This window comes from Haliotis asinina, chromosome 2 (assembly GCF_037392515.1).
Source record: "Haliotis asinina isolate JCU_RB_2024 chromosome 2, JCU_Hal_asi_v2, whole genome shotgun sequence".
Taxonomy (NCBI): Eukaryota; Metazoa; Mollusca; class Gastropoda; order Lepetellida; family Haliotidae; genus Haliotis; species Haliotis asinina.
In genome coordinates, this window is record NC_090281.1 from 86833159 (window position 1) to 86859229 (window position 26071).

Below are 26071 nucleotides of genomic sequence, written 5' to 3' on the forward strand. Positions count from 1 at the left end.
GCGTGCTTGCGTGCGTGTGTTTTGTTCATTACTCTGCAGGGGGTAATTTTAGGTAGGTGGGGTGTGGGGTGTGTGTGTGTGTGTGTGGGGGGGGGGGGGGTTGAGGGGAGGGGATTCACATTTGTACATGCTTCTCCATAAACGTTATCCCCCTAACCATAAATTTGAACGGTTCTTTACCTGCATGTAGAGTGAACCATAACATACATTGGCCAATATGCAGACGTCACCGAATTGTTTTTTAGTTAAAAAAGACGTAATTTCGTCAAACGTTTACCTATATCCACGATTGTCCTCATTTTGTCATCTCTCCCATTTTGTCCAACCGTCAAAATGTTTTGGAGAGATCTTAACCATTTCCTAACTCAAGACCTTGATAAAACGTACGAAATATCAAACCATGATATTCTATTTTGTTGCCGTGGAAACCATTTACTCAACCTGCAGGACACTACTGGCAAGGTGCCACGTTTTCGTTATGAATATAAAAGGACATAGACGTAGCTTCACAATTTACAGAACTTCCCCAAAAGACGTTAATGAAATTGAGAAATTTATCGATAAGAGAAACGTCAACATGAAACATTTTTACAGAAATGGAACGGCCTAGGTGCAATCCTGTAATTAGAAATTCGAATTTCATATTCTCTGTATGACTTATGTGGAGGTTTAGTTGTTTAGTCTGGGTGTTTCCTAAACATTTTACATTGCACTGTCTGATTTTTTTATTGTGCAATATGTAACTTACTTTTCTACCAATGTAGTGAGTGAGTGAGTTTAGTTTTACGCCGCAATATTCCAGCTGTATGGCGGTGGTCTGTAAATAATCGAGTCTGGACCAGACAATCCAGTGATCAACAACATGAGCCTCGACCTGTGCAGTTGGGAACCGATGACACGTGTCAGCCAAGTCAGCAAACCTGACCACCTGATCCCGTTAGTCGCCTCTTACGACAAGCATAGTCGCCTTTTATGGCAAGCATGGGTTGCTGAAGGCCTATTCTACCCCGGGACCTCTACCAATGTACACCCTGTTGAACTGTTAAAGTGAAGACAGTCCAAAAATATTTTTCTCCTGGTTTGTTATTTTTGTTATTCGTCGTTTTTCATGGACTTTTAAATCCCGGAGATTCTGATTTCTGTTTTATTAACATTTTCTTTTCACCAATCAATTGATGTTCACGAACACTTCTGTTGAAAGAGTGTAGTCGTAAGTAAAGTAGTACTTGTGATCAAAACAATTCGAAACTGGCGACGTTTACCGCCGAGAATAGCCGAGCGACACTCGTATTCACTCGACCCAATCGTAACTACTCGGGTCATTCCGGAAAGCCTTCTTGCAGGTTACGGAAAGAGGCGAGTAGTTACGATTGCACTCGACCCAGTCGTGAGTCGACCTCGGGGATATCCGATCCTATCACGGGATTCGCCGAAATTGAAGCCGCTGAATTTGAAGTTACAAAGGAAAGAAGTCAGTCGCTGTCCTCATAAGAAGACGTGATAATTTCCATAAACATTGACGATGACAAACAATATGAGGCTACATTAAGGTAAGAAAGTAACCATATGAAATATAAACCACAATATATGTATTGCAAATTTATCTACAATGTTTTGTCCGAATATAGGTGTGAACAGTCGTTTGAATACGTGCTTGATTTCTTCGCTGGTCCGCTGGCCAAGTGATGTCCGTTTCAGTGTCTGTTTTGATTGCAATCTAGGTCACCTCGATTTTTGTATCATTATTGTGAAGCCAAACTTCTCCACGGATCTATTGGGCGCATATGACTATTCAATTATGATCGTCAATTTGATCTTCCTCTATTTAATTGGGATATGAACCTGTTCAACCATGGCTTCTACTAAGTTCTAGGTTAGGATCACTTGGATACACTCAGTTAGGTTAGGAATCCTTTACCACATGCATATGAGATTTTATTTGAGCGGATTTGTAAGATCGTTAAGATTCGTGATATATGTGTGCCCTCTTATGCATGCACACTGTAGATTTTGAACAGTTTTACAATAACTATTTCCAACCATTGCCAGGTACCCTCCTAATGATGTAAAATATATTTTGGCAGTGTTGTAACTGCCATCTCATAGGAGTGGTCACTGTCCCGGGTATGTAGGCACTTCGTCTCCAAGATAAACACCCTAAACACCAATACAAGTGACATAAAATTATGTACATTTTTCAGTTTAGACTGTAGACGCAGCAATGGATCCAGCAAAGAGAACAACGCTCATTGAGTGGGTAAGTATGTCTGATGACTGTTCAATGACGAAAACATCACCCAGTCTTACATAAGCATGATAAGGTGTAGTAGTCTCATTCGTGTTGGGAGAACAAACTTGGATTTTAAATCATTTCAGATGTATTTGATGTAACAGTACTCTGAATGCAGACAACATGAAACTAATCATAAAATCCTCTTCCTTTTTATTGGCCATGTTAACTTAGACAGCCTTTAGTCATGAAACAGGCATTTTCTTGAAAAGCATCGAGCATTCAATCAAGCATATTTAGTAACATTTGTTGCAGAACGGAGGCCAAGTATTTGTCTCTTGAAAAAGATCAGCATTGCACATCTCCCCAGTGTTAAGTATCTTAGAGGTTTGTTAATTCTACGAAGTTTTGTTGGTCAACGTGTTTCAGGTTAATTCTGTGGACGAGGAAAAGCAGATCAAATCCTTGTTTGATCTACGAGATGGAAAGCGACTTTTCGATTTACTGAAATTACTGTAAGTGTTATATTTTTTTTGTCACATCACTCACAAGCATTTATGACCGGAGCAACTAAAATAAGTTGAAATTCTTGACCATGTTTACATATCATAACTATCATATTGTTAATCTAAAACCTACATGGGCTCCCCTACATGCTATCAGATGGGTTATCATGTTTATATGTATATCTTCTTGCACAGGGAACAGTTTGAGTGTAAGGAAGAAATAACTGAAGTAAAACAGCGACTAGACTTCATTCGCAAGGTTTTAGAAGGTATGCAGTGTATGTGTGTACATCTATAGGTGTTCTAGTTTATGAAATGATTTGCAATCCAGATGTTGGTCATATTGTAACCTGCTTGCTTGGCTGAAGAAACTAGTAAGGGCTAATGTCAAAAGTTACTGTTACTGTTGAAGTTTTTTACTTATATTAGGTGTTCATTGGTCCAAATGATTTCCCTGTCACTATCAAATTATCACTGGCAAATTTGAAAGTATTGTTTCATTGAATTCATGTTGAAGCTAGCAATGTATGCATAATGTTTCAATGCTTTTAGTACACGTTTCCTGTTTACATGTATTCAGTGGAGAAATTATGACAATGATATGACCATTCCTTACAGGTGTTTTCAAAGTAAACTTTGTGGAGTCAAAACTGATTGATTTTGATCTGATTTTGTCATCTGGTGACAAGGAAGATGAACACATTGAATTTGAACTGGCAAAGGTATGTAGCTTGTTGTATTTTCGATGACCATTCATATTGTATTGCTAGTGTAACTACATCCTCAGCCTTTATGAGCTGTTTTCAGTGATGATCAAGGATTTGAAATGTTAAAGAAAGATATAACCCGCTACATTTGTTATTTGTAATAAGTTCTTACTGATCTAGTACCCAAATAATTTTGGACTGATTGTTTGAATAAAAACTAAACTTTGGAATACACACCTATTTCATCTTGCACTCTGTGGATAGTTGGTGTTTGGACCAAGAAACAAGAGACTGAGTATCCCCTTAGTAATGCTGATGTATTTTTCTGAAGGCATGAACAATCTATTATTAGATTAGATACGTTTTGTTAGTTTCAGTAATATCATACAATTAAAGACTGGTGATGAGGTCAATACCTGTCTTTATGAACTCCTGAAAAGCACTACTGGTCGAGGACGAAGTCTGAGGTTAATATTACATTTTGTGGGTCCATAAAACATTGACCAATTTCACCAGTTATCTTGATGTCATAGTAACTCAAGTCAATAAGTTTGGTCAGACCTGGGTTGGAGAGTCTATGCATTTCTGTTGGTCATGTGACCAATCAGGTATCCGAAAAAGTATACTTACATAATACTGATTAATCATGCATATGGTACCAGTCAGTTTCATCGCAGTCAGTGGTACGTTAAGTAGACAAGTGGTAAACATGTAGACTCACCACACTAAAGTCCATGGTTTAATTCCCACATTGCTATTTCTTGTGCCACCTGTTGAGACATTGCATAATATTCAACGCGCTGCAGTGTTTAATCCTGTTTTGAATCTAGGTTCTGCTGGCCGTGTTTGGGATGGCAGTGCAGGATGCTAACTGTCAACTGTTTGTGGTTCCTGCGATGAATCTCAGTGAGTTTATTCAGCTGAACATCAAGGAGGTATTAGAATCCATGCTTTCGTCGGCTAGCTCAGAGAGTGTCCTGCCCCCAGACTTTGTTGACATCCTCACTCGGACAACAGGTAACTAAATGCTTGTCCCTATCTCCCAATACTTTGTAGTCAATGTATCTTATGTTTACCCGCCAACAGCACAAGCTTTATCTGTTCATGCTTGTCACAGTATTGTTTAGACTGGTCAGAGATGCCAGGATTGACTACAGGATTACAACTTTCTTTCTCAATTAATGCACTGGTTCGCTACATTTAACACTGTTGTAAGGGGTATCATTTGTTCAAATTGATTATTGAAACTGACGACATTAGAATGCTAAAATGAAAATGAAAATGAAATAACACTGAATCATTCTTTATATTTCATAATTTGCTGTTGTCTGACGTAATATGCATGTGTTTGAGGATGCAGCTATGAGTATTAACTGATGGGTAATGAAACTACTTTAGGGGGGCGGTTATCAGAATCTAAACTGACACAGTGTTAGATGTTCATGTGACAGGTAGTAGAGCATGGTTAGTGCTAAAGCTATAGGGCCTGTGTTTGATTAACTTTAATTAGTAAATTCTTCCTTGGTTTCAGTGCATGACAGTTTTTCCTTTTTGTGCATGTTCTTTGTGTGTTAGTGGTGTATCTAGGAGAGTAGCATATAATATCACCATCATGAAGGGAATATCTTGTGTAAGTGTTGTAAAGTGACAAGCAGATTTTGATGTTTGGATTTGTTAATAATTCATTGGAAAGACACTCAGAAAGAAATTACATTAGCTTAGGAATTTAATGAGTGATGTTTATAAAGGTAGATAAAAAATTGTCATTTCACAATAAAATACTTGGCTTCTCTCAAAATCTACTTTTTAGGTGGTTTGTTTGTCATGCAAATAACAAAGCAATGACATTACATTGCTCTTTTATATCATGGGCTGTAAGTCACACCTTGTTGATGGGGTTCTTCACTGTTCTGCATTAGACATGGTAGACTCTCATTTTATACGTTTTCATTTGCATGTTTATCTGTGACAAGTAATTTTTCGAGACATTCCCTGATATCAAATCACAAGTGAAAACTCGAATGGCATGTATTTCCAAATCCAAATCTGCATGTGGCTTGCCTTATCTCGCTGTGTGTACAGTGCGAGAGGTTGTGACACTTGTTTCTTTATTTTCGCTTCGTAGACAACAGTCACGCTCATCGCGATGCTACTCTTTTCTTTCGACTAGTGGCACAGGGCTTCCCGACTACGCCCGTGGTTGACCAGTCTTTCAACTACAGTGGTAGCTTTAGTGCAAGTAGGTTACCATGGTTACGACTGTGTGTTCTTCCCAACACGTTTGTGTCCTTGGCACTTACCCCGTCTTAATGCTTTGTCAGCACATAAAGTGCACATGGCGGGTATAATGTTCTTTGTTTGTGTGTGTGGTGGAAAATAATTTTGCTTTGCAGTTCTTTAAATCTTGACTTGCTTAATATGATTCTCTTAAGTCACAAATGTTTATTTTGACAACTGCCTCCAACAAAAGCCTTGCCCTGCTCTTGTTTAACAGTTCTTGTGTTTCTGTCTTGTTGAAAGTTTTTACATCTACTGCAAATAATTCAAGGCATGTTCATGTGGTTCATGGTTTTGGATTTTCAAAATGTCTGCATGCTGCTTAAAGTTAATTAACAGTCTGCTGTAAGACCTTGTGTCAGCTTTCATGTAATATGGTAGATTAAATGTGTTTGTTCAATTAATGATCAACAATTGATGAAACAACACAATACATACACGTTTAACTGAAATATTCATACTTGACAAGCAGTTAAGTGATGATGTTCACAAGACTTGGTGGAATTACTAATCAGCCACACTGAATGATTTTCTCAGATAGCCATGTGATGCTTGCTTTTCTGTTTGTGCTGTTTTAAGAATGAAACTGTTTGAGGACAAGATTCACTGCAGAGATTTTTCTCTCAAACTGAAATATCTGTTTCAGTGGGAGACTTGAAACAAAGTCCACAGTTGTCGCGCATTGCAAACACCAGCATGTGTTCAGTGCGTGACATATCATCCCCACTGCGGATGCTGACCCTGGCCAGCTCCCCCATCGGGGAATTCATGCAGTCCCCCCATCTCACACACAAGGTAGGTGTCTTTCAAATAATATCTCAGTAATCATACTCTTTGCAGGTAGACACTTGTTCCTTATTTTGTGTAGGCTATTTTATAAGCTCCACTTTTGTCTCTTTTGTAGATGTCATTCAAGGTAAATAAACTTATTTATAAGGCAACAGTGGCTTGCACAAACCAAGTGAATATTCTGAAAGGTCAACATTGTACTGGTGATACAACTTATCTAGAATGTGTAACAGTGTCACTTATTTTCAAAAGTGATTTAATAAATACATCCATTTTTAAGCTCAACTCCATATCCATGAAAAAAAACTGATTTCTTGCAACAGTTGACAATGTATTGTAATGTCTTTGTTTTGTGCAAGCCATTGTAGAGCTGTTGATGTAGAGTTAGCCTTCTCTAGTATCTGTGATAGACTCACTGCTTCTGTGTGATGTGATGTACATTCTACAGCTATACTACTGAGCTAATGTTAGTTTATATACAAGGTATGGTTGGCCACTATGTTGAGGGATAAATACTGCCAAAAGTCTGTAGTCTTGGAAGTTTTGATGGACTCGTTATATTTCCCCCATAAGTAGTTACTAGTAAAGCACAAGACACTAGTGCAAAATGGCCAGTAGACTAATGAGGTATGACCAAGTGTCCATCCTTCATGTTGGTATCACATTGTTCATTCCCGAAATAGCATATCATCACAGCACCAGCAACTTCATATTGCACATGCAGATTTAATTATATTCATTCACATTTTGTCAACAAATGTACCCTGATGTCTTAATATACTTCCAAACATCCTTGGCCGCTGATTAACATAAGCAATGTTTCTCATCACTCATATATGTGGACCATATGGAATAGTGGTAACTGGTACATTTCCGTATCTCTTTGACCTGTGTTATACCCGGTGTAACAGCTTGACCTGTACTACAGTAGGTGTCCACTGCTTACACTTGTTTCTAGATTCTACAGAGGGAGAAGGATCAGAGAAGTAAGCTCGAGGTAACTTGGTGACCCCTGTATGCATCCCCACAGTAGCTCCCTTACAACCCCATGTCCTGTCTCTCTGTCCATCCATCGTGCATCCTCTCATCTTTTGATTCGTTCATCAACTTACCCATCGTCGGGCGCTTCCTCCTTGTTTATACACATCTCTGTTGTACCTGTATAGTCTGATATAACCACATTCATCTAACAACATGTTTTTTATCACATTGCACAAGTTTGTTGTTCACAGAAAGCTAACCACTCATAAAATATCTGTGTCATTTCTTATTTATTGATTTACAAATTGACAGATTTAGTTTTTTTAGAATGTATCATGCCAAACAAATATTAGTTAGGAAAATAAAAATTAGGTTATTGTACTGCTAGACACATATTAGATGATCCTGTGCACTAAACGCATTTGTGACAAGAGAGGCAGTACAACGAATTGGGCGAGTACACTTGGCTGCTACAGGTAGCTTGACGATTATGCATGTGCAATACATGCTAACCGTGACATGAAATCAACACTGCATATTCCTTTGAATGATAAGACTGCAATTTCATGCATAAGATACTGATATTCCATGCTAACCTTTAGTTAAGACGAAGACAAATAGATGATTGGGGCATTGACAAGCATTCTAGATATTCAACAATTTTGTTTTAAAAAAAACCAGGAAAATGTCATTTGCTTTGTGAAATGGATCGGTGGTCCTAAACATATCTGCTCAGTATATTGTGTTGATTCAATTCGTTGGGATTGTACCTGTTCCCAAATTGGGTGTGCTATAACAATTCATGCGTAAAATGCACGGGGAAAGTGAACTTCTCCATATTTATCAGACCACCTGTCTCCCTCTTGTTTCAAGTGGATCGTTCTGTGGAGCGTTCCCAAGTATGCAAATTGGGGTCATTTGTCAGGTCATGGATCATCTTATATGTGTTTACCAGTAATACCTACATGAATTCATATATTGTTTCCTCTTTGACCACTAACAATATGTGGAACATTCTTTTTATTCCTGTCATACCCTGTTTTGAAAGTAAGCTGTGAAGTCTGCTGAATATTTTACTAATGTTCAACAATCATGTTCCTGCTGTGTGCAGCATGTATGTTGGAGACATCCATGGCTTCTGGTTGGTGATCTGTGGCCTGTAGTCATGGCTATTTCATTGTATCACTGATCATCTTATCCTCACTTCATCCCCACTTCTGCTCTCATTACATGTTGATCTGCTACAAATGTTGATGTATGCTGCTGCTTCTCCAAATGCCAGCTTGTTTGTGGAATGCAGTCTGCTATATTTTTGTGTGAGATGATGTCTCCTGTGTTTTTTAACTTCCACCCAAAATGAGGCTTGTGGACAGATATTACCCTAGACAGCTTTCATTTAAAGTGGGCGATAATAGAAGACAAATGATGCATTTAAAGGAAGTAGTCCAAACAATTGTTACCTGTTGTACTGTGTTCAAACAAGTTAACTGTGTCTGTATGAGTGTGTGTACAAGAAGGTAGTTTGTTGAAGGTGATGTTGCCGGCATCTGATGTTGGAGATGTGGTTGTTGTAGGTTATGCTGCGGCAAAAAGAGCAGGAGATGAAGAGGCTGGAAGTGGCTCTGAAGAATGAAGCCCATCTTCGCCAGGAACTTGAGCTGGATCTCAAGGAGAAGTCCATTGACATTGACAACAGAGGTAAGCAATGGGATCACACTCATCACTGTATGTCAAAACACGTATAAGTGATGTGTAATGAAAGTACAAGCCAACATTTCTTTTGGTATACAGTATTTGAAGATCATCTGAAAATCATATAGTCCTTTTGGTGTGTGAGTGAGTTTAGCTTTATTTCCGCACTCAGCAATATTCTTAGTATGTGGTGGCGATCTGTAAAAAATAAAGTCTGGACGAGACAATCCAGTGATCAACAGCATTAGCATCGATCTGGGTAACTTGGAGCTGATGATATGAATCAACCAATTCAACATCCCTGACAGCCCGATCCCATCAGTTGCCCCTTACGACAACCTATTCTACCCTGCATCTTCACAGGTCTCAGTCCTTTTCACAGCCTTAACGGCTGATTAGAAGATAGAGATTTTGTGGAACACTAAATTCTAAACCTATGGGAGTAACCCATTCTCTTAAATTTTTCTTTATCCTGACTCATGCTCATTATGCTTGTCTCCTTCTATGCGCACATAGTGGAACACTTGAATCCCTTGAAGTTCCCTTCATTAAAGCGGACGCAAAATCATTACTCACCCGCGAGTAGCCTCCCTTGAGCCCATGCATTTTACAGATCTTGTCTGCATTGCTGACTCAAAAGAAAGATCAGATATTTATCCCTTAGCACTTGGCGTTGACTTCTGTTGGACTAACCCTTTTGAAGAAGCAAGGTTTACTTTACTTATTGGGACCGAAAATTACACCATACTTTTACTTAGAGCTCTTTGAGTGGCCTCAACTTTATTTGGCGGTGACATACGCAAAGTTACAAGGAATGTTACTTAAGAGTCACGTGAAGTAATGATAATAAAATCTGTTCACACATTGGCCATCGTGATGCGTCAAAAGTCTCAACACTGCTTGTCCAAGTTTTCCTGGGTACAGAAACCAAGGAAAAGAAGTTTTCTACCTTCAAAGGCAGAAGAGGTTTTTTTCCTCTCTCTGCAGGGAATAACAGGACACCTCAGATGCCAAAGGTTCCAAGCGCTGAAGGTCAGGTTTGGAGCGACTGACACCTTCCACCCTCAGTTGTTCCTTTAGAACTGTGGACAGTGGGTGGGTGACTCCTATGGTAATAGAAAAATTGGGGGATAAAACGGAACAACTATGTGTCTCAAGTTCTGCACAGAGGATACAAGACAGTGTTAAGAGCCATTCCACCCACTGACAAGAGAGCCAATGGTGTTCAACAGTGAAAATGACCAGACGGAAAACCTGGACAATGTCATTTCAGCTCTACTTGCAAAAATGCTGTTGAGGAGCTGGACCAAACTCACCTCATGCCAGGATTTTATTCCCCAGTTTTCCTAGTTCCCAAGAAAAACTCCAGAGAAAAATTTTGCCCCATACACAATATGAAGAAATTCAGCTAGGAGTATTTACTCAAGCGTGCAAAGTTCAAGATGATACATCTACCTCAGCTCCAACGACTGATACATCAGGCAGATTACCTCGTGAGCATAGACCTTCAAGACACATGCCTGCACATACCGATACACCAAGAATCATGAAAATATCTAGGATTCCTGTTCAAGGGCATCACTTTCAGTGGGATGTCCTACAATTTGGAATATTGTCGGGGCCCCCTGGTTGTTTACTCAAGTGACCAAACCTGTTGTGCAGTATCTACATAAATGAGGTCTATGCAGCGCTTTCTACCTAGATGGCAGAATTCAAATACATCAAAATCCCTGTCAACTCAGACTACAACTAGATTTCACTGTTCGTCTACTAGCGTAGTTGGGATGGCTTGTGAATCTTTTTAAGTCAGATTTAGAAGCATTGTAGGATCTCTGATTCTTAGGGATGTGATTCAGCACAGCTCAGATCGCATATTTGTCCTGGAAGATTGTCACAGCTGGCAGTGTTTACTCGGTCTGCTGATGTCAGTCAAAGACATAACACACAAGGGGGAGATTACAATTACACCTGTTACAGAGATTTGTCAACAATCGCATAGTTCATCTATTTGTGGATGCATCTCTACAAGTGAGTGTTCATCTTGACAATGAAGTAGCCTTGTAGAAGTAGAATGGAGTGCTGCTTTTGGAAATCTGATACATTGTTTGCCAGCCTCTACCTCAACCTCAACTATGATAAGTCAGGATAAGGAAAAACGTAATCATCCTATCAAAATTGATATTATATATGTATTCTGACTCAAAAGGTCAAACCTCCCCTCTCATAACTCTCTGGATTTCCCTGCAAATCCGGGTGATGGGCAAGTATTTGGAAGGAGTGAAGAGCATGACATATCATGTGACTGATTTGCGCGCCAAAGTGCACAAGCACAAGGGAGGCTACTCATAGGTGAGTAATGATTTTACGTCCACTTTAATGAAGGGAACTTCAAGGGAGACATAGAAGGAGACAAGCATGCTATGCATGTCAGAATAAGTATAAAATATCAATTTTCATGAGGAAATTACATTTTTGAAGACTTTTAGTTAACTGAAAAATCTTCTGTTGTCTGTGATTTACACTTGAAATGTTATACTCTTTCAGAGAGCAAGATCCGTGATCTCCAGAAACAGCTGCAAGAGATGAGGAAGCTACGTGACCACTTGGATGAGTTGGACACGTTGAGGGCTGAGAATGACCAGATGCAGAAGGAGATGGACAGGTAAGTAGACAAGGTAGTAATAGTTCAAGTGTCTGTGGTAGGGCTAGTCACAATCCTGGTTTCTGGGTTAGGGAATTCACAGAACTGGTGTCTGGAGAAGTGTAAGTCTCGGTTGTAATGTTTGGAGTTGGAGATAAGATCAGAATCTCCATTTGCAGGGAATGAGGTGTGTGGGTCATTTTCACATGTACATGAAAGGAGTAAGAGGAACACATTGTGCATGTAACTGTACAACATATTTTGCATTTGCTATACTGTAATAGTTTGTTTTGAAGCATTACAAAATTGCTCTAAGTCCCAAACTTTGTTTTGCCAGGTACAAGTCAAAGCTTGAACAGATGTCTGACCTCAGATCTCAGTGTGCCTACCAGGAAAAGGAAATCAAGTCACTCATGGAAGAAAACAGCAAGAACAAAAATGATGTAAGAAACTTAGAATACATGACTGTTTATGCTCATCTGTTATTTAACAGCTGGTAAACATGCAAATAAGAATTTCATACTTATGACAGCAGGGAAGATGGGGTCCCCTCGTGGTTAAGGTATTTTCTTGTTGTGACTTTGATTCCCTGCATGGGTGCAATGTGTGAAGTCCATTTCAGATGTCTGTGATATTGTTCGAATGTTCCTAAAATACATAAGTATGTTCACTCACTTGCTCACCATACTTACCAGCAGTAAGGAAGTTACTTGAAGTACTGACAACACATTTTGTGTATGGAACATTCAGCTGCGCACGATGGAGTCCATCCAGGCTGGGAATGAGGACTACCGGATCCGGAACCACCGTCTGACGCTGCATGTGGATGAGCTGGAGAAACAGCTGCTTCAGAGAGAGGAAGAAAGGAAAAAGGCAGCTTTGGAGCAGGAGTCCCTCCAGCATCAGCTCGACCAGGCTCGTGAGATCATCTCCCGTCAGAAGGAAGACCTCGAGGATGTTCTCACAGGTGAGAGGGAGGGAGATCATCAGTCCTACGCTGTCTTTAAATGTATGTCCAGTATGTGTGAATATAAACATCATGGAGTAAACTGCACAAGCTGTGTTTGCATAGGACACCATAACTATCCCCTTAAGGATTTTCAACTCTTCCAAGAAAATGAAACGGTAAATTCACTCAGCCAGTCAGTGTCAAAAGCCATGATGCAAAAATTGAAGTCGCAATTGGGCTCTTAAATTACCAGAACATCTTCATTTGAGGATGAACATGACTCAGGCAGTGTAATGTTAACATGTTTCAGCGCCTGCTGTTGGGGAATCTATGTCTGTGGTGTCCGACAAACGCATCACAGAGTTGGAGGCCGAGCTAAACCGACTGCAGGAAACAACAGTTGCCTTGGACACCCACAAGTCAACAGTGTCTCAATTGGAGGAGATGACTCGCACCAGAGATGCATTTGAGGTACTACATGTGATGTTTGCCAAGTTTAAGTCTCTGTTGCACACAAAACATTGATAGATTTCTATTTTTGGCCAGTAACACTATGTATGCCAAAATGCTTGTGAGGAAGACAAATCATTCATGCATCAGTTGAATGATAGTTTGTATAGCTCTTGTAATTGTGCTGCAGCAAAACTACCTGGCTGCAAGGAAAAGCCTCATGGCCACTGAGGACCAGATAGCAGAGCTCAAGTGTCATCTGGAAAAGTATGAGGGTGAAGTGACACAGCTGACAGAGTCTCGCCGTGAACTGCAGGCCCAGTTCCGCAGTCAGGCTCAGGTCCTGGCGCAGTCCCAGCTGGAGGTGCAGAAACTCACCACACTGAGGGACTCCAACATGGAGAACATCACGGCTCTTGAAACAGACCTCAATAAGTCCAGGACAGACCTCAATCTGGCTAACACGGTAAATCAGTTCACTTGTGTCATCTTTTGTGTTTGATAACAGATCAAAGTTTGAAAAAAATACAGTCAGAAGGGTAATTTTTCGTGTGTTCGATCAGGATTTAGCCTTGGTAAATTTTGACATGTTGACCAAATGTATGGTACGTAATTAGTTGTGAATTGCTATGGTTATACATGTTTGCACACTTGGTGTTTTTGTGATATGTTTGCAATGTCTTGCAGGAAATATGTGCTATGAAGGAAGAGTGTTCCCGTCTTCAAGAGAATCTCAGTAAGCACAGAAGTGGAGAAGTCAAACTTAATGAACGTATTCGAAATCTGGAAACTGAAGCTCTGGACACTGCCAACAAGTATGAGATGGCCCTATCAGATCGGGATCAAAAGGTGGAGGACCTGACCACTCAGCTTGCAGACATGAAATCTGAAATAAACAGAATAACCCTGAAACATGAGCAGATGGTCATTGAGAATCAAAATGAAGCCTCAGGCTTGAGACAAAATCTGGTTGAGCTTCAGGCAGAAAAGGTAAAAGTCACACAGGAACTTGAAAGAGAAATTGCTGAAAAGTCAACAGAGGTTGGAAGTTTGATGCAGGAATTGATTGAAGTCAGAACCTCAAGTGAACAGAAGCAAGAAATCTTGGAAACAGAGTTGCAGGGTAAGACATCCACTCTGACACAGGTTTTGCAGGAAAATGAAGATCTGCAGCAGACAAAGGCTCAGCTTGTTAAAGAACACCAGCAAGAGATCCGAGAGAAGGAAAAACTTCAGCAAGCACAGACTGAGCTCCTTGAGAAACGAAAACAGGACATCATGGAGAAGGAAGATCTTCAGCAAGCTCAGTCTCAACTCCTTGAGAAACATCAGCAGGAGATCAGGGTGAAGGAAGAGCTTCAGCAAGCACATGCTCGACTCCTTGAAGAACAGCAATTGGCAATCAGGGAGAAGGAAGAACTTCAGCAAGCACAGGCTCAACTTGTTGAGAAACATCAGCAGGAAATCAGGGTGAAGGAAGAGCTTCAGCAATCCCAGGCTCAACTCCTTGAGAAACACCAGAAGGAGATCAGTGAAAAGGAAGATCTTTTGCAAGCACAGACTGAGCTCCTGCAGAAATACCAAGGTGAGATCAGGGAGAAGGATTCTGCTTTGTCAGACATGTCTGTTTGTCTTGAACAACATCAAGCAGGTCTCAGTGAGCGTGACAGTGATGTGATCAGTTTGAAAACAAATGTTGCCCGCTTGTCACAGCAGGTTCAAGAACAGCAGGAGACATTGGCAGAAAGGGAGACTCGTGTTAGTGAGCTGACTGATAAACTCCAACATCAACAGCTTTCTTTGGCAGAGAAGGATGCCTCTGTGAGTGAACTGATGGAAAAGGTTGCAAGTCTGACTCATGATGCTGCCCAGCAACAAGCCTTAGTTGCTGAGAAAGAATCTGAGTTAGAGGAGCTCCATAGTATGGTTGAAACCCTGTCTTCAAATGTTGACACACAACAGAGTGTTATAGCTGAAACTGAAACAGTCCTGGCTGAAGCAAAGTCTCAGATACAGATGTTAGGAGTTGAAATGGAGCAGTGCAAACTGACAATTGCTGAGAAAGAATCTCTTGTTGCTAACCTTTCAGAAAAAATAAGTAACTTGACGAGCGAAAAAAAGACATTGTTTAACACTATTGCTGAAAAAGATTCATCATTAGCAGAGCATGCTGAAAACATCAGACAGTTAACTGTTACCACTGAGCAGCACCAACAGATGTTGTTAGAGAAAGAACAGTTGCTTTGCTCGGCTCAAGAGGAACAGAAGCAGTGTGAGAGTCGACTCAGGGAGAAAGATGAGGAACTTTTGGCACTGAGACAAGATATGGATGTGATCAGAATGAAAGCTCAGCAGACCGAGGAAGTTCTAAGGCAACAGCTTGCCTGTGTTAGTGGGGATAAGGAAGACCTTCTTCTGCAGCTGAAGGCAAGTGAGGTGTCTATGGAAGAAACAGTTGGTGATCTGAAAAAGCAGCTTGAGGCGAAGCAGCAGGAACAGGAATCACTGCAACAGAAGATGGATGTCAGAGTTGCTGAGATGCAGGTGCAGCTGGAGGAGGTGGCCTCTCTGAAGGATGGAGAGACCCGGGACTTTGTGCAGAAGGAACAGAAACTTAATTCTAATCTTGCTGAGTTCAAAAACAAGATAGAGGGTCTGGAGCATGAGCTGAAGACTGAAGTGGAAGGATATGTACAGCGAGAGAAAGAGCTACAGGAGAAGATCTGTCAACTGGAACACACTGTTGAGGAGGCTACCACAAACATGCACAATCAAAAGGATCAGTTTACATCCAGAGAGCAGTACCTTGTGTCCGAAGTAAGTTTGCTGGAAAGCAAAGTCACAGATCTGGAGACCAATCTCGAGGATGTGAAGAGAGAGCAGGTTAGTCAGCAGAATGAGATGATGGAACAACTTCAGTCTCTCAAGGCTGAGGTGGAGACTGAAACTGATACTATCCAGTCCCTCTCAGACACAGTCTGTGTAAAGGACAAGATGGTGGAGGAGCTTCAGCAGAAGGTTGGGGAGTTGGAGAGACTGGTTCAGACTAGTGAGGAGGAACGGAATGTGCTGGTGGAGAAGTGTGAAGCTGATGTGATGAACAGAGAGGCAACAACTGCTGAACTAAAGCAGCAGTTAAGTCAGTATGAGGAAATGGTTAACACATTAAAGGAGGAACATAAAAGAGTCATTGAAAATATTGAGGCAGAAAAAGAGGAAGAACTGGCACTTCTTCAGAATAACTTTGAGGGGAAGATTGCAGTTCTTGAGTCAAGTCACAGTGAAAACATGAAAAAACTTCGCAAGAGTTTTGAGGAGGAGAAGGCTTCATTGATCCAAAGCCATGAATCTCAGATTGCTACAGCCACTAGTGCTGTTATGGCCACTAAGGAAAGCATCACCACATTCCGGGAGAGACAGACAGACTATGAGGACACCATCAAGGAGCTCAAGGAGAAACAGAAGACTCTGGAGGAGGACTACAACAATAGGGTCCAGGAGTGTGAAAACTACTGGACCATGCAACTGTCCACTCTACAGGAGGAGTTTGATGATGCCATGGCTGAACGGAAGACCAGCTTTGAGAACCAGTATAAAGAAGAACTAACTCGTCAGGAAGATAAGATTTCTTCTTTGATTGATGAGCATGAAGGGTCTCTTCTCAGTCAGAAGGCTGTGCTAGAGGAGACCATCTCTGACTTGAAGGGCATGATGGAGAGACAGAAGGCCGATTATGAGGAGAAACTGTTGAAGATGAAGGAAGAGTGTGAGCAAGCTGTGTCCACTATGGAAGAAGATCACAAGAGTAAGTTGGCACATCTGCATACCTGCTTGAAGGAGATGGCTCAGAGTCAGCGAGAGATGAAAAGCAACCTTGATGAAAACCGAGAAAAGACAAAGCATCTAGAGACTTGCTTAACAGAGAGGAACAGAGAGTTGGAAGAAAAGATGGTTGAGGAGCAAATTGCCAAAGAGGATGCTATCCTTGCTGTGCAGAGGGAGTATGAGATGAAGGTGGCGCAGATGGTTGAGGAGAAGGAGGGAAAGGTTGCAGAGTTAGAGAACTTGCACGAGACCAGGCAGCAGGAGTGTGAGGACAAGCTTGCACAGCAGCAGCAAAAGCACGAGCAAAATGTTGCCGAAGTCAGGCAGCAGCTGCTGCAAGAACAGCAGACTGAGAAATCATGTTGGGAAAGTGAAGCGTCTGAGCTGAAGACCCAGGTGACTGAAATGAATGTGCAGCTGCAACAGGTGCAGGAGGAACGGGACTCAGCTGTGCAGAAGGCCATGCAGCTCAAGCAGGAACTGGAATCAGCTGAGTCGGAGTTTGCGTGTCAGTTGGAGTCTGAGCGGGCAGTGTATGAAGAACAGATGAACTGTCTCAAGTCTGAGATCCACAGCCTGAAGACAGATTATTGCACTACAAAGGTAAGGGTAATGATGGTTTTCCTAACCAGCTTATTTACTGAATTACTGTTTGGACATAGATATGATTCAACATCAGACTGACTCTCTAACAAGTATGTCTCCAACTAAGAGGGTGAGGGCTGCAATTGTATTTCTTAATCTTTGTATGAATTCCCTTTCAAATGAATTACTATGGTTTTGATATTTCCTCAACAAGAAATAATATGTTATGATTCAACATTAAACTTAGGTTTACTTGATGTTGCAGGATTCTCTCAAACAGAGCACATCAGAAACTGTTTCCCGTTATGAAGCAGAGATGATGAGCCTCAAGCAGCAGGTATGTGGAATCCAGTTTAGCAAAACCTGAATAGCTAAGATTATATATTTTCTCAAGCACTGTCAGGTTGAATATGTGTTTGACTGATGCCACTGTTGCTGTTGCAGCTGGCAGCTGTGGAGGAGGAGAAAGAGATGGTTGAAAAGGAGAAGGAGGCACTGATGGCTCAGCATGAACGAGAGCTGTCCACAGCCCGGCGCCACACTGACGCTGATGTTCGGGCTCTCAGGATGGAGAAGGAGAGTCTACAGACCCAGGTGGAGATACTCCAGCAGAAAAAGGTGAGGATGATGGGAGAGTGATGCTCTTGTTTCAGATCAATACAGGTGACAGATTGTCTTCCAAGTTTCAGTATATGGTTCTAAGTTTCTTCACGAAACAACTTCCGATGTTATTTATCTAAACTACGATTTCAGGTATAGCTCACTTCATTTTACTGGAATATTGCTTAGAATGGCATGAAACCCAACTCATTCACTCATTGTGTCTATACATTGTGTCTTAACATATATATCTATGTATAGCATATCCTGCATGTGTTTCCCTTCTAGGAACTAACGACAAGTAAGATGTCTGACCTGGCCCAGGAAATAAGTAAATACGCCAGTCGATGTCAACACTTTGAGAGTCAGTGTCATGAGATGGACCTTCGGCTGTCGGAGCTGACTGAGCGAGAGCATAACCTGAAGACTGACAATGATAAGCACCGCAGCCAGAAGGCCAAGATCGAGGAGAAATGCAAGGAGTTGGTACAGAAGCTGCAGAATCAAGTGGAACGTGAGCAGAAGATGGTGCGGGACCACAAGCACGAGATCACAGTGGCATCAGAGTTGAATGCCAAGCTCCAGAAACAAACTGAAAAGTATAAGACTCAGATCGCTGACCTGCAAAAGTCTTCTCATAGTGTGAGTTGTCTTGTATGTGAAAGGTTAAATATTTGGTTGGTGACTGTTAAATGAGTGTCGTTGCAACCAAAGAATGGATGACTGCTTACGATATCAGTCACAGGTGTGTTTAGTACAGACATGCTTGTCTCATAGTGCCATGTTATGGCTTGAATATTCCTGGGTTTGATGCTGAACAATGAACAAACAGATGTATATTTTCTGGTGATGTTAGTACTGGTGTAAGCAGTTACATTAATTAGTTATCCGAGCAAGTTCTTCACATTTCCTCTGTGATCCTGTCAAAGTAGGACATCATGAAACAAATACATTATGTTGCAGCAACATGTTGTGCGTATGTTGTAGTCCAGTGACGAGCATCAGAAGCTGGTGGAGCAGGTGCGCCAGTATCAAGACAAATACAGCAAGTACAAAGAGAGCATGGAGACCATGACCAAGGCACTGGAGACACAGCGACACACGGCCGAGAAACACAGGCAGCGATCTGAGAAACTTGATGCAGAAATGTGTAAGATGAGGGAGGAGAATGCACAGGCCAAGTCACTGGGTAAGTCATGCATTGTGGCAGAGAGTTTTGGGCATTGAAGTAGAACCTGATGAGAAAGCATTCATAGTCCTTTGAGTGTTAAAATCATCTCAGCACTTCGACCACTTTGTAGAGCAGGGTCCTGGCTGAGTAACAGGTTTTTAACCTAGGTTGTTGGTTGGCTTTTATAACATACTGTGAGTATTGTTTGACTTGCTAACTGAATTGTTGAAATGCTGTAATGATAATGCAGGTAGCTTAGTCATTCTCTGGTGTGTGGTCTTATCAAGAGATGGTTTCAGCATCTAAAGTCCGTACTCTGGAGAACCAGCTGGAGTTTGCTGACCGCCAAGTTCGAGAGTATCGCCACCAGCTGGATCAGGCAGGCACAGCTCTCCTGGGGGATACCAATGCCTTTCAGAGACACATGGAGCTCAGCGCCAATGACAGTCTCAACATTGACATTGGCAGCCACAGTGGTGGTGATACAGGTGAGACCAGTTGTTGATCTGCTAAATTGGTACAGTCATTTCAGAATGTGAGTGCATATACTAAATTAAATGTTTGTGTATGTTGTTATTGATGGAGGAGTTGAATGTTGTAGAGGGGAGCCTGGATGACTCGCTGGACAACACAGTCAAGTACAACCTTCGCTCCAGTTCACAAAGCTCACTGGATAGGAAACCCCTTATCACCATCTCCCAGTCCAGGTAACATCAGCTGGGAATCAACTTCTTCATATCATGCTGTGACATCATATTTGTCATAATCATTGTTACATTTAAAAGAAACGTTACGGGATTGATAGAACAGATATCAAGATAGAGATAAGGTCACTAGATAAAGAACATGTACATTCTGAATGTAATCAGTGGGTTCAAGTTTTAATACTGCCTACCTGAACACTGCCACTGGTTGATAATGTTTTATTCATGGATGTTGCCTGTGATATTTTGTCCACACTAAATTAGCATGTTCCTCTCTTCTAGCCTCGGCAGCTCCTCAAACTCCTCGTCTGGCCTCACTCCTAGCTGTTCCTCCTTGTCTCTCCGCTCAAGCAACAGCCGGGCATCCCTCCGCAGCATCTCCAGTGACAGACTCAACTCCACTGGCACAGCTTTTGGACTGCCCTGTAAGTACATTGTGGATCATCACAGAAGCACTTGGGTATTCTTTGATTAGGAGACCCAATTGATCAATGTTAACAGCTCTGTTCCAGAATGAACTCTTTTTGCCTTGCCCGCTTTGCAAAACAAAACAGCACTATGGTTTGCCTTTGATTAAAATAGACAAGATCATTCCTGACTTTGACTTAAAGGAAGGTAACAACGGCCAAATGTCTTTGTATTACTTTACATAATTTGATCATTTGAGATGTGTTTTTATATAAAGAGGTACTCTGTAAAAAATCTTTCAGTGGGGACTGGTAAATTGTTCTCGTGTGAAGATGAACCTCCGCTGGACTTTGAGTGGAACCGACTGAGTGAACTGAAGAGACGGAATACACTGTGTTTACCGCACATGAAGTCGTCCTACCCGGTGGAGACCCAGTCATGTGATAAAAAGAAGTTTGATGATGATGGCTTCAAGCGTGTGTCTGACGCTTCCTTTCTGTCGAAGAAGAGGAAACCCAACACAATGGACATAGATGAGGGTCCATCAAAAACCCTGCCTGAAGACCACAGAAAACATGTGAGTCACCTGCACCTTCTTGATTACAGTTTTACAAATATCTTCTTTTCTTGTAGTTTCAGATACAGATGTAACTGATAGTTCTTGGAACAGGAGATCGTGATCACACCTTTTTGGCATGAAGTCTCCAGACAATTCCACTATGCTCAGATTTTCAAGCTCCCTTAGCACTAAGATAGTTGTGAGCTAAGATAGTCATAAGTTAATTTTAATGAATGGCACTGACAACTATCATAGTGCTAAGAGAGTGTTTGCATTCAGCTGTGGTATAGCTGCAGTTAAAGTTGACATGGTACCAGGACATGAAATGGTATTCCTTCCGGTTTCCTGCTATTTATGTCTGGGGTAAAGTTTTGGATCTCACTGGAACCCTGCGATTCGCACATGAGTACAGTGTGTGGACACCCTTTCTGGTGTCTCCATGCTTTGATATGGCTGGAGTACTGCTAGAAGCAATGTACAGTCATATACTCGTTCACACCAACTTAGTTAAGGAGGATTATTTGTCTTAAGCAAGCCCTAGAACTGGAAGGTAGTTGTATGACCAGTGCCCTCAGGTAACTGTGTGAGTAGGTAAATGTGTGGGTCTGGTTCCAGGCTCGGTATGGCACTGTGTATCAGCGCCCTGGTCCACCAACACCTGCCAATGGTCACTCCATGACACGGCGGAGCTCCGGACGTCTCAACCAGAGTCCAAAGACACCAGTCAGCACCCGTAGGAAGTCGAGGTCTAACTCTCGTACGCCACGAGGCACTCTCAGACGCACTCCAAAGGGAGTGTCACCACGAACTGCAAACTCACCTCGGTGGGATAGTGAAAATAAAGCTCCGGCTAAACTGGTAGGCAAACAAAGAGTTACAGGGTTATGGATAAAAGATGTTCATAATGATACCGTCAAAACATTTTGTCAGAATATAACTGTATTTTTACAGAAATAAAAAACAATGTTAATTAATATCATTTCATGTAAGTTCTTCCGACAAGTTTGCAATGGTCACATTGTTTGTAATTATGTTACACAAGAAACTTGTCCACAAAATATGAAATGAGATTTCATTTGTGGACCCTAATATTTTTGAAGGATGAAGTCGCTTTCTTGTTAAACAAGATGTTTTGACCATGCCAGCATTCCAAAAGATGAAAACTTTGGACTCGATACAGTTTCCAGTTGTCATGATATCATAATGTTGTTCATATTATCATCTACTGTTGAACTAAGACATGATCCTGTAAAATGATGAATGTCATTAACTGTCTCTCTGTGTGTCATTAACAGACTGCTATCTAATAGTTATCCTTCATCAAAGAGGTAGTTCTAAGAACATGTTAAATAGTGCAATAATAATGTGATGAAGTTCTGATTTCTTCCCCAAGTGATGTGTTTCATTTGCTGAAAGGATCATCCTTCTGTTTGCAGGCTGACCGACGAGAGAGTATTGCCTTTAGCATTGGCTTCTCCCCTGTACACAACCAGGGGATGAGGCGCGGCATGAAGCGCCAGACAGGCTTCATTCAGAAGCAGCCGGAGGAGAAGAAGAGCCAGGTGAGTAAGCTCATCCAGATGTTTGAGGGTCACCGGAACACCCTCATTAAAACACCCATCAAGAAGGTCTCCATGTTCATGGTCAAACTGAAGACGCCAAGGAAACTCTTCCCTCAAAACAAAGTCAGAAACGATAATGCTTACTGAATACCATAGTATCATCTCAGAATCTTACACAGAGTATTCTTAGCCTTAAAATCCATCATAACTCAATCCAGTTCACTGGCTTGCAACCAATGTGCTGCAAACGTTTTGTTGATCAACTCCCTGGAATGGCAATTTCACACACTACTGCTTCTGTTGAGGGAGACTTGGTCCTCGTGTTAAAGAGCATGTATATACTCAGTTTCACGAGTCTTGTGAATCATTACTGTCTATGTAACATGATAAGTTTAAAAAAAAAAAAAAGATTTTGGTTTATAGAGCTTTGGTCATGTTTGTATGTATTGATAATGATATAGTGCTATATTTGCTGTTTGTTGGGAGAAATGTCTGTCAGCTTTATTTATATGCTCAACTTATGTATTGTGAAATATAACAGTTCAGAATTCATTCCCCAGAAGTCATTATTTTCATGATTATTATTTTGTCAGATGAACATACGATAGTACCTGGAAATTAGTTTTAGGAAAGGGTTTAGGGTCAGGTGTTGAGCTCACCACATGTCCTCCATGTTGTCTGTTGATTGGATGTGTGTGATGACTAGACTGTGAACCTACTTGGGGGTTCTCATTTCATTTCTCAATTCTGTGCTTGTAGCCTAGGCGACACAAAAACCATCGGTAGTATTTCTTGCATTATTTTATTGTTCATGGTTTTCTAGCATGTGCACAGTGTTTGGTGGTGTTGGTACAGCAGTTTGTGGGAGGGATATGGCAGTGTTCACTAAGGTTTGGGTGGGTCAGGGTGATTTGGGCCGGGCAGTTTTGTAAGTTTAGGCTTGATCTGTATGGGTGGGGTAGAGTTTACTTGGTGCTGGAGAGTAGGGAAGGAATAGCAGTTTGAGGGGACATCATTGTGACCCTTTGTTGGGCAGGGCAGGGCAGCGCTTCGCTTGATTTAACAGTTTTAGGGGTATGTCAGTGACTTTCTGTTTGATTGTTCGGGGCACTCAGGGGGAAAGGGGCATCATATTGCTGTAAATCTTTGCATCCTGTTTTAATGTGTTTTAATGTGTGGCACAATGTGTATCCTGCATGTGTTCAAGAGAAATATGCACACTTAACTCATCACAGTTGGTGAAAGACTGCACTGTTTCACTTGTTTTACAACACTTGTAATCCAACTTCATCCATTTCACTGTAACATGTTACATACTCAGGAGGAACTAGGTCCTTAGTACCTTATGATTCTCAAAACCAGTTTTAATGGTGATAGGTGGCAAAGCCCTATAACCAACCGTGTGCCTTTAAAATGGGACATTAATCTTGAAATCAAGAAATGGGGTACCTTGTCAAAGTTCAAATGTTTGTTGTTGACTGTGACATAGCTGGAATACAGCTGTCCTTGGAGTAAGACAAACAACAGGAACTTTACCTTGCATCCAAACATCAAGCACAATGAAACCAGTTTTCTTGTAAATTGGAGTATGTTGAAAATCAGTTTCATGGCGATGCCCATCAAATTATAAAACATACTTACCTTTTGTATGAATATGTATGTGTCATTCTTTCCCTGACATTTTACCAGTTATTGCCTTTGTTTCAGGTGACAAGAAAACCGTTGCGCACGAGAAACTTCCTTCAGACTGGCATATAATTGTAAAAATATTTCATGTAATTGTTGAAATGTCTCTGAAAGTATAGTGCTTTATTTTATTAACATTTTTTACAATAAACCTTTTAAAATGTTTTATGCTGTATAAATTATGACATTTTGTTATGTTTTGGCAACATGATATAAGGGCATTTATGTAACGCAGGCTATTTAAATGTTGTACAGGTATTTTTTAGTGTATTTTAGTTTAACTCATTTCTTTGTATATATGATGTACATTCCGCATATAAACAATACACCTTGGCTACAGGCACCTGCTTCAAACTCTTTAATCATGAATGTAATTCTGTACTGAGAACATAAATATATAGGTGGTAGGTTACTCATCTCTGTGCAATACTAACACAATGTTTTGTCATGGTCTGTCGTGATGATGAAAAGAGAAATATATGACTATTATCAGATAAAGTTATATTTTTGATTTTCTTGCAATGTATAATGTGTAGTTGTATTTTTAATATTAAGAATATCAGTATACTTGTTTGGATAAGAAAATGTAATGAAATAGTTCTAATGCTGTTACAAAGAAGTTGAAGAGTAGTTCAGATATTGTGAGACACGGTGTTGTATGAAAAGATATATACATGATAATCAAATTTGGTTGTGAATGTAACAGTGAACTAGTGAAGTCTAGTCAATGTCCTGTCTTCTGTCCGTTGGCTTGTTCTAGTGGATCTGTTTTCTCTCCCCTTGTCTATCACCTGAGTGTTCATTCCAGATAACATGGAGATTCATATAGTGTAGCTTAACCATCTGAAAAAACTTGTACAAAATGTATAAAATGTCATATCACTACCAACTGGTGTATTGTTGTCTTTCATTGTATGAAGGTCTGGGTTAGAGCATTGATCTTCAGTAATCCATGCTTGTCATGAGATGTGACTAACAGGATCAGGTGGTCAGACTTGGTGACTTGGTTGTCACGTCATCAGTTCCCAATTGCGCACATCGATGCTAATGCTGTTGATCAATGGATTGTTTGATCCAGACTCCATTATTTAGTGCAGCATGACACTAAAGAATTCATGACAGTATTTTACTGCATCTTGCATCTTTAACAAGATACAATTGGATTATGGTGCAACTGGTATGAGAAGTCCAAGACCCTCCCCAGCAACTGATGCTAGTTGTAGAACACTTTTGTTTTAATGTCACACTCAGCAATATTCCAGCTATATGGTGGTGAAAGTTGTGATGGCTGAGCTGGTCATACGGCTGACTTTGTGTGCTGGCGATTAGGTGCCCGACTCTGAAGGTGTGGGTTTCAATCCCAAATTAGAATTTGTACTTTACTATGAAAGTGTAATCCCAAATATAACATGTTACATTTGACCACTTTCTAAATGGCATTGTATAATCGTGGATCAGGCAATGCAGTGATGACAGCATGAGCATCAATCTGCACAAATGGGAACCAGTAACGCGTCAACCAAGTCAGTGAATTGTACCACCCAATCCTGTGACAAACATGGGTTACTGAAGACCAGTTCTGACCCTATCTTCACAGGTTATGAGGTGACTAGATGGTCAAACACTACTTGGCTGAGTACATACCATCATGTCTCAGTGATGTGTTTCTACCTTACCAAAGGGCAACAATGTCATTCCCTTTGTCGACATAAGGTGTATCCTTTCACTGTTCAGCTCTACTCAAAGATT

The 26071-nt window shown here is 40.9% G+C and overlaps 1 protein-coding gene across 7 annotated transcripts; it reads left to right on the plus strand.

Annotated features, from left to right (window-relative positions):
* The first annotated feature begins 1423 nt into the window (after window positions 1-1423).
* On the plus strand, window positions 1424-25211 carry LOC137274520 (putative leucine-rich repeat-containing protein DDB_G0290503). 7 transcript variants are annotated; one of them, XM_067807749.1, is made up of 28 exons: window positions 1424-1550; window positions 2202-2257; window positions 2660-2745; window positions 2932-3005; window positions 3355-3458; window positions 4274-4460; window positions 5569-5682; window positions 6367-6515; window positions 7468-7506; window positions 9065-9188; window positions 11727-11844; window positions 12161-12266; window positions 12574-12790; window positions 13083-13243; window positions 13413-13688; window positions 13910-17650; window positions 17898-17969; window positions 18077-18250; window positions 18521-18874; window positions 19220-19421; window positions 19703-19891; window positions 20005-20110; window positions 20390-20532; window positions 20818-21092; window positions 21690-21932; window positions 22511-22636; window positions 23396-23418; window positions 24344-25211. In XM_067807749.1, the coding sequence occupies exons 2-28, from the start codon at window positions 2222-2224 to the stop codon at window positions 24345-24347; spliced, it is 7443 nt and encodes a 2480-aa protein (XP_067663850.1). In that variant the 5' UTR covers window positions 1424-1550; window positions 2202-2221; the 3' UTR covers window positions 24348-25211. The 7 variants fall into 7 exon arrangements, with proteins under 7 accessions (XP_067663850.1, XP_067663849.1, XP_067663853.1 ...); XM_067807748.1 differs by lacking the exon at window positions 23396-23418; XM_067807752.1 differs by lacking the exon at window positions 23396-23418 and having other exon boundaries at window positions 1425-1550; window positions 5614-5682.
* The last annotated feature ends 860 nt before the right edge of the window (window positions 25212-26071 follow it).

Coding starts and splice junctions, on each gene's coding strand:
- LOC137274520 (XM_067807748.1), top strand. CDS start 2,222: ATGGATCCAGCAAAGAGAACAACGCTCATTGAGTGG. Junction 2,746..2,931: donor TTCGATTTACTGAAATTACT/GTAAGTGTTATA, acceptor CTTCTTGCACAG/GGAACAGTTTGAGTGTAAGG. Junction 20,111..20,389: donor ATCACCATCTCCCAGTCCAG/GTAACATCAGCT, acceptor CCTCTCTTCTAG/CCTCGGCAGCTCCTCAAACT.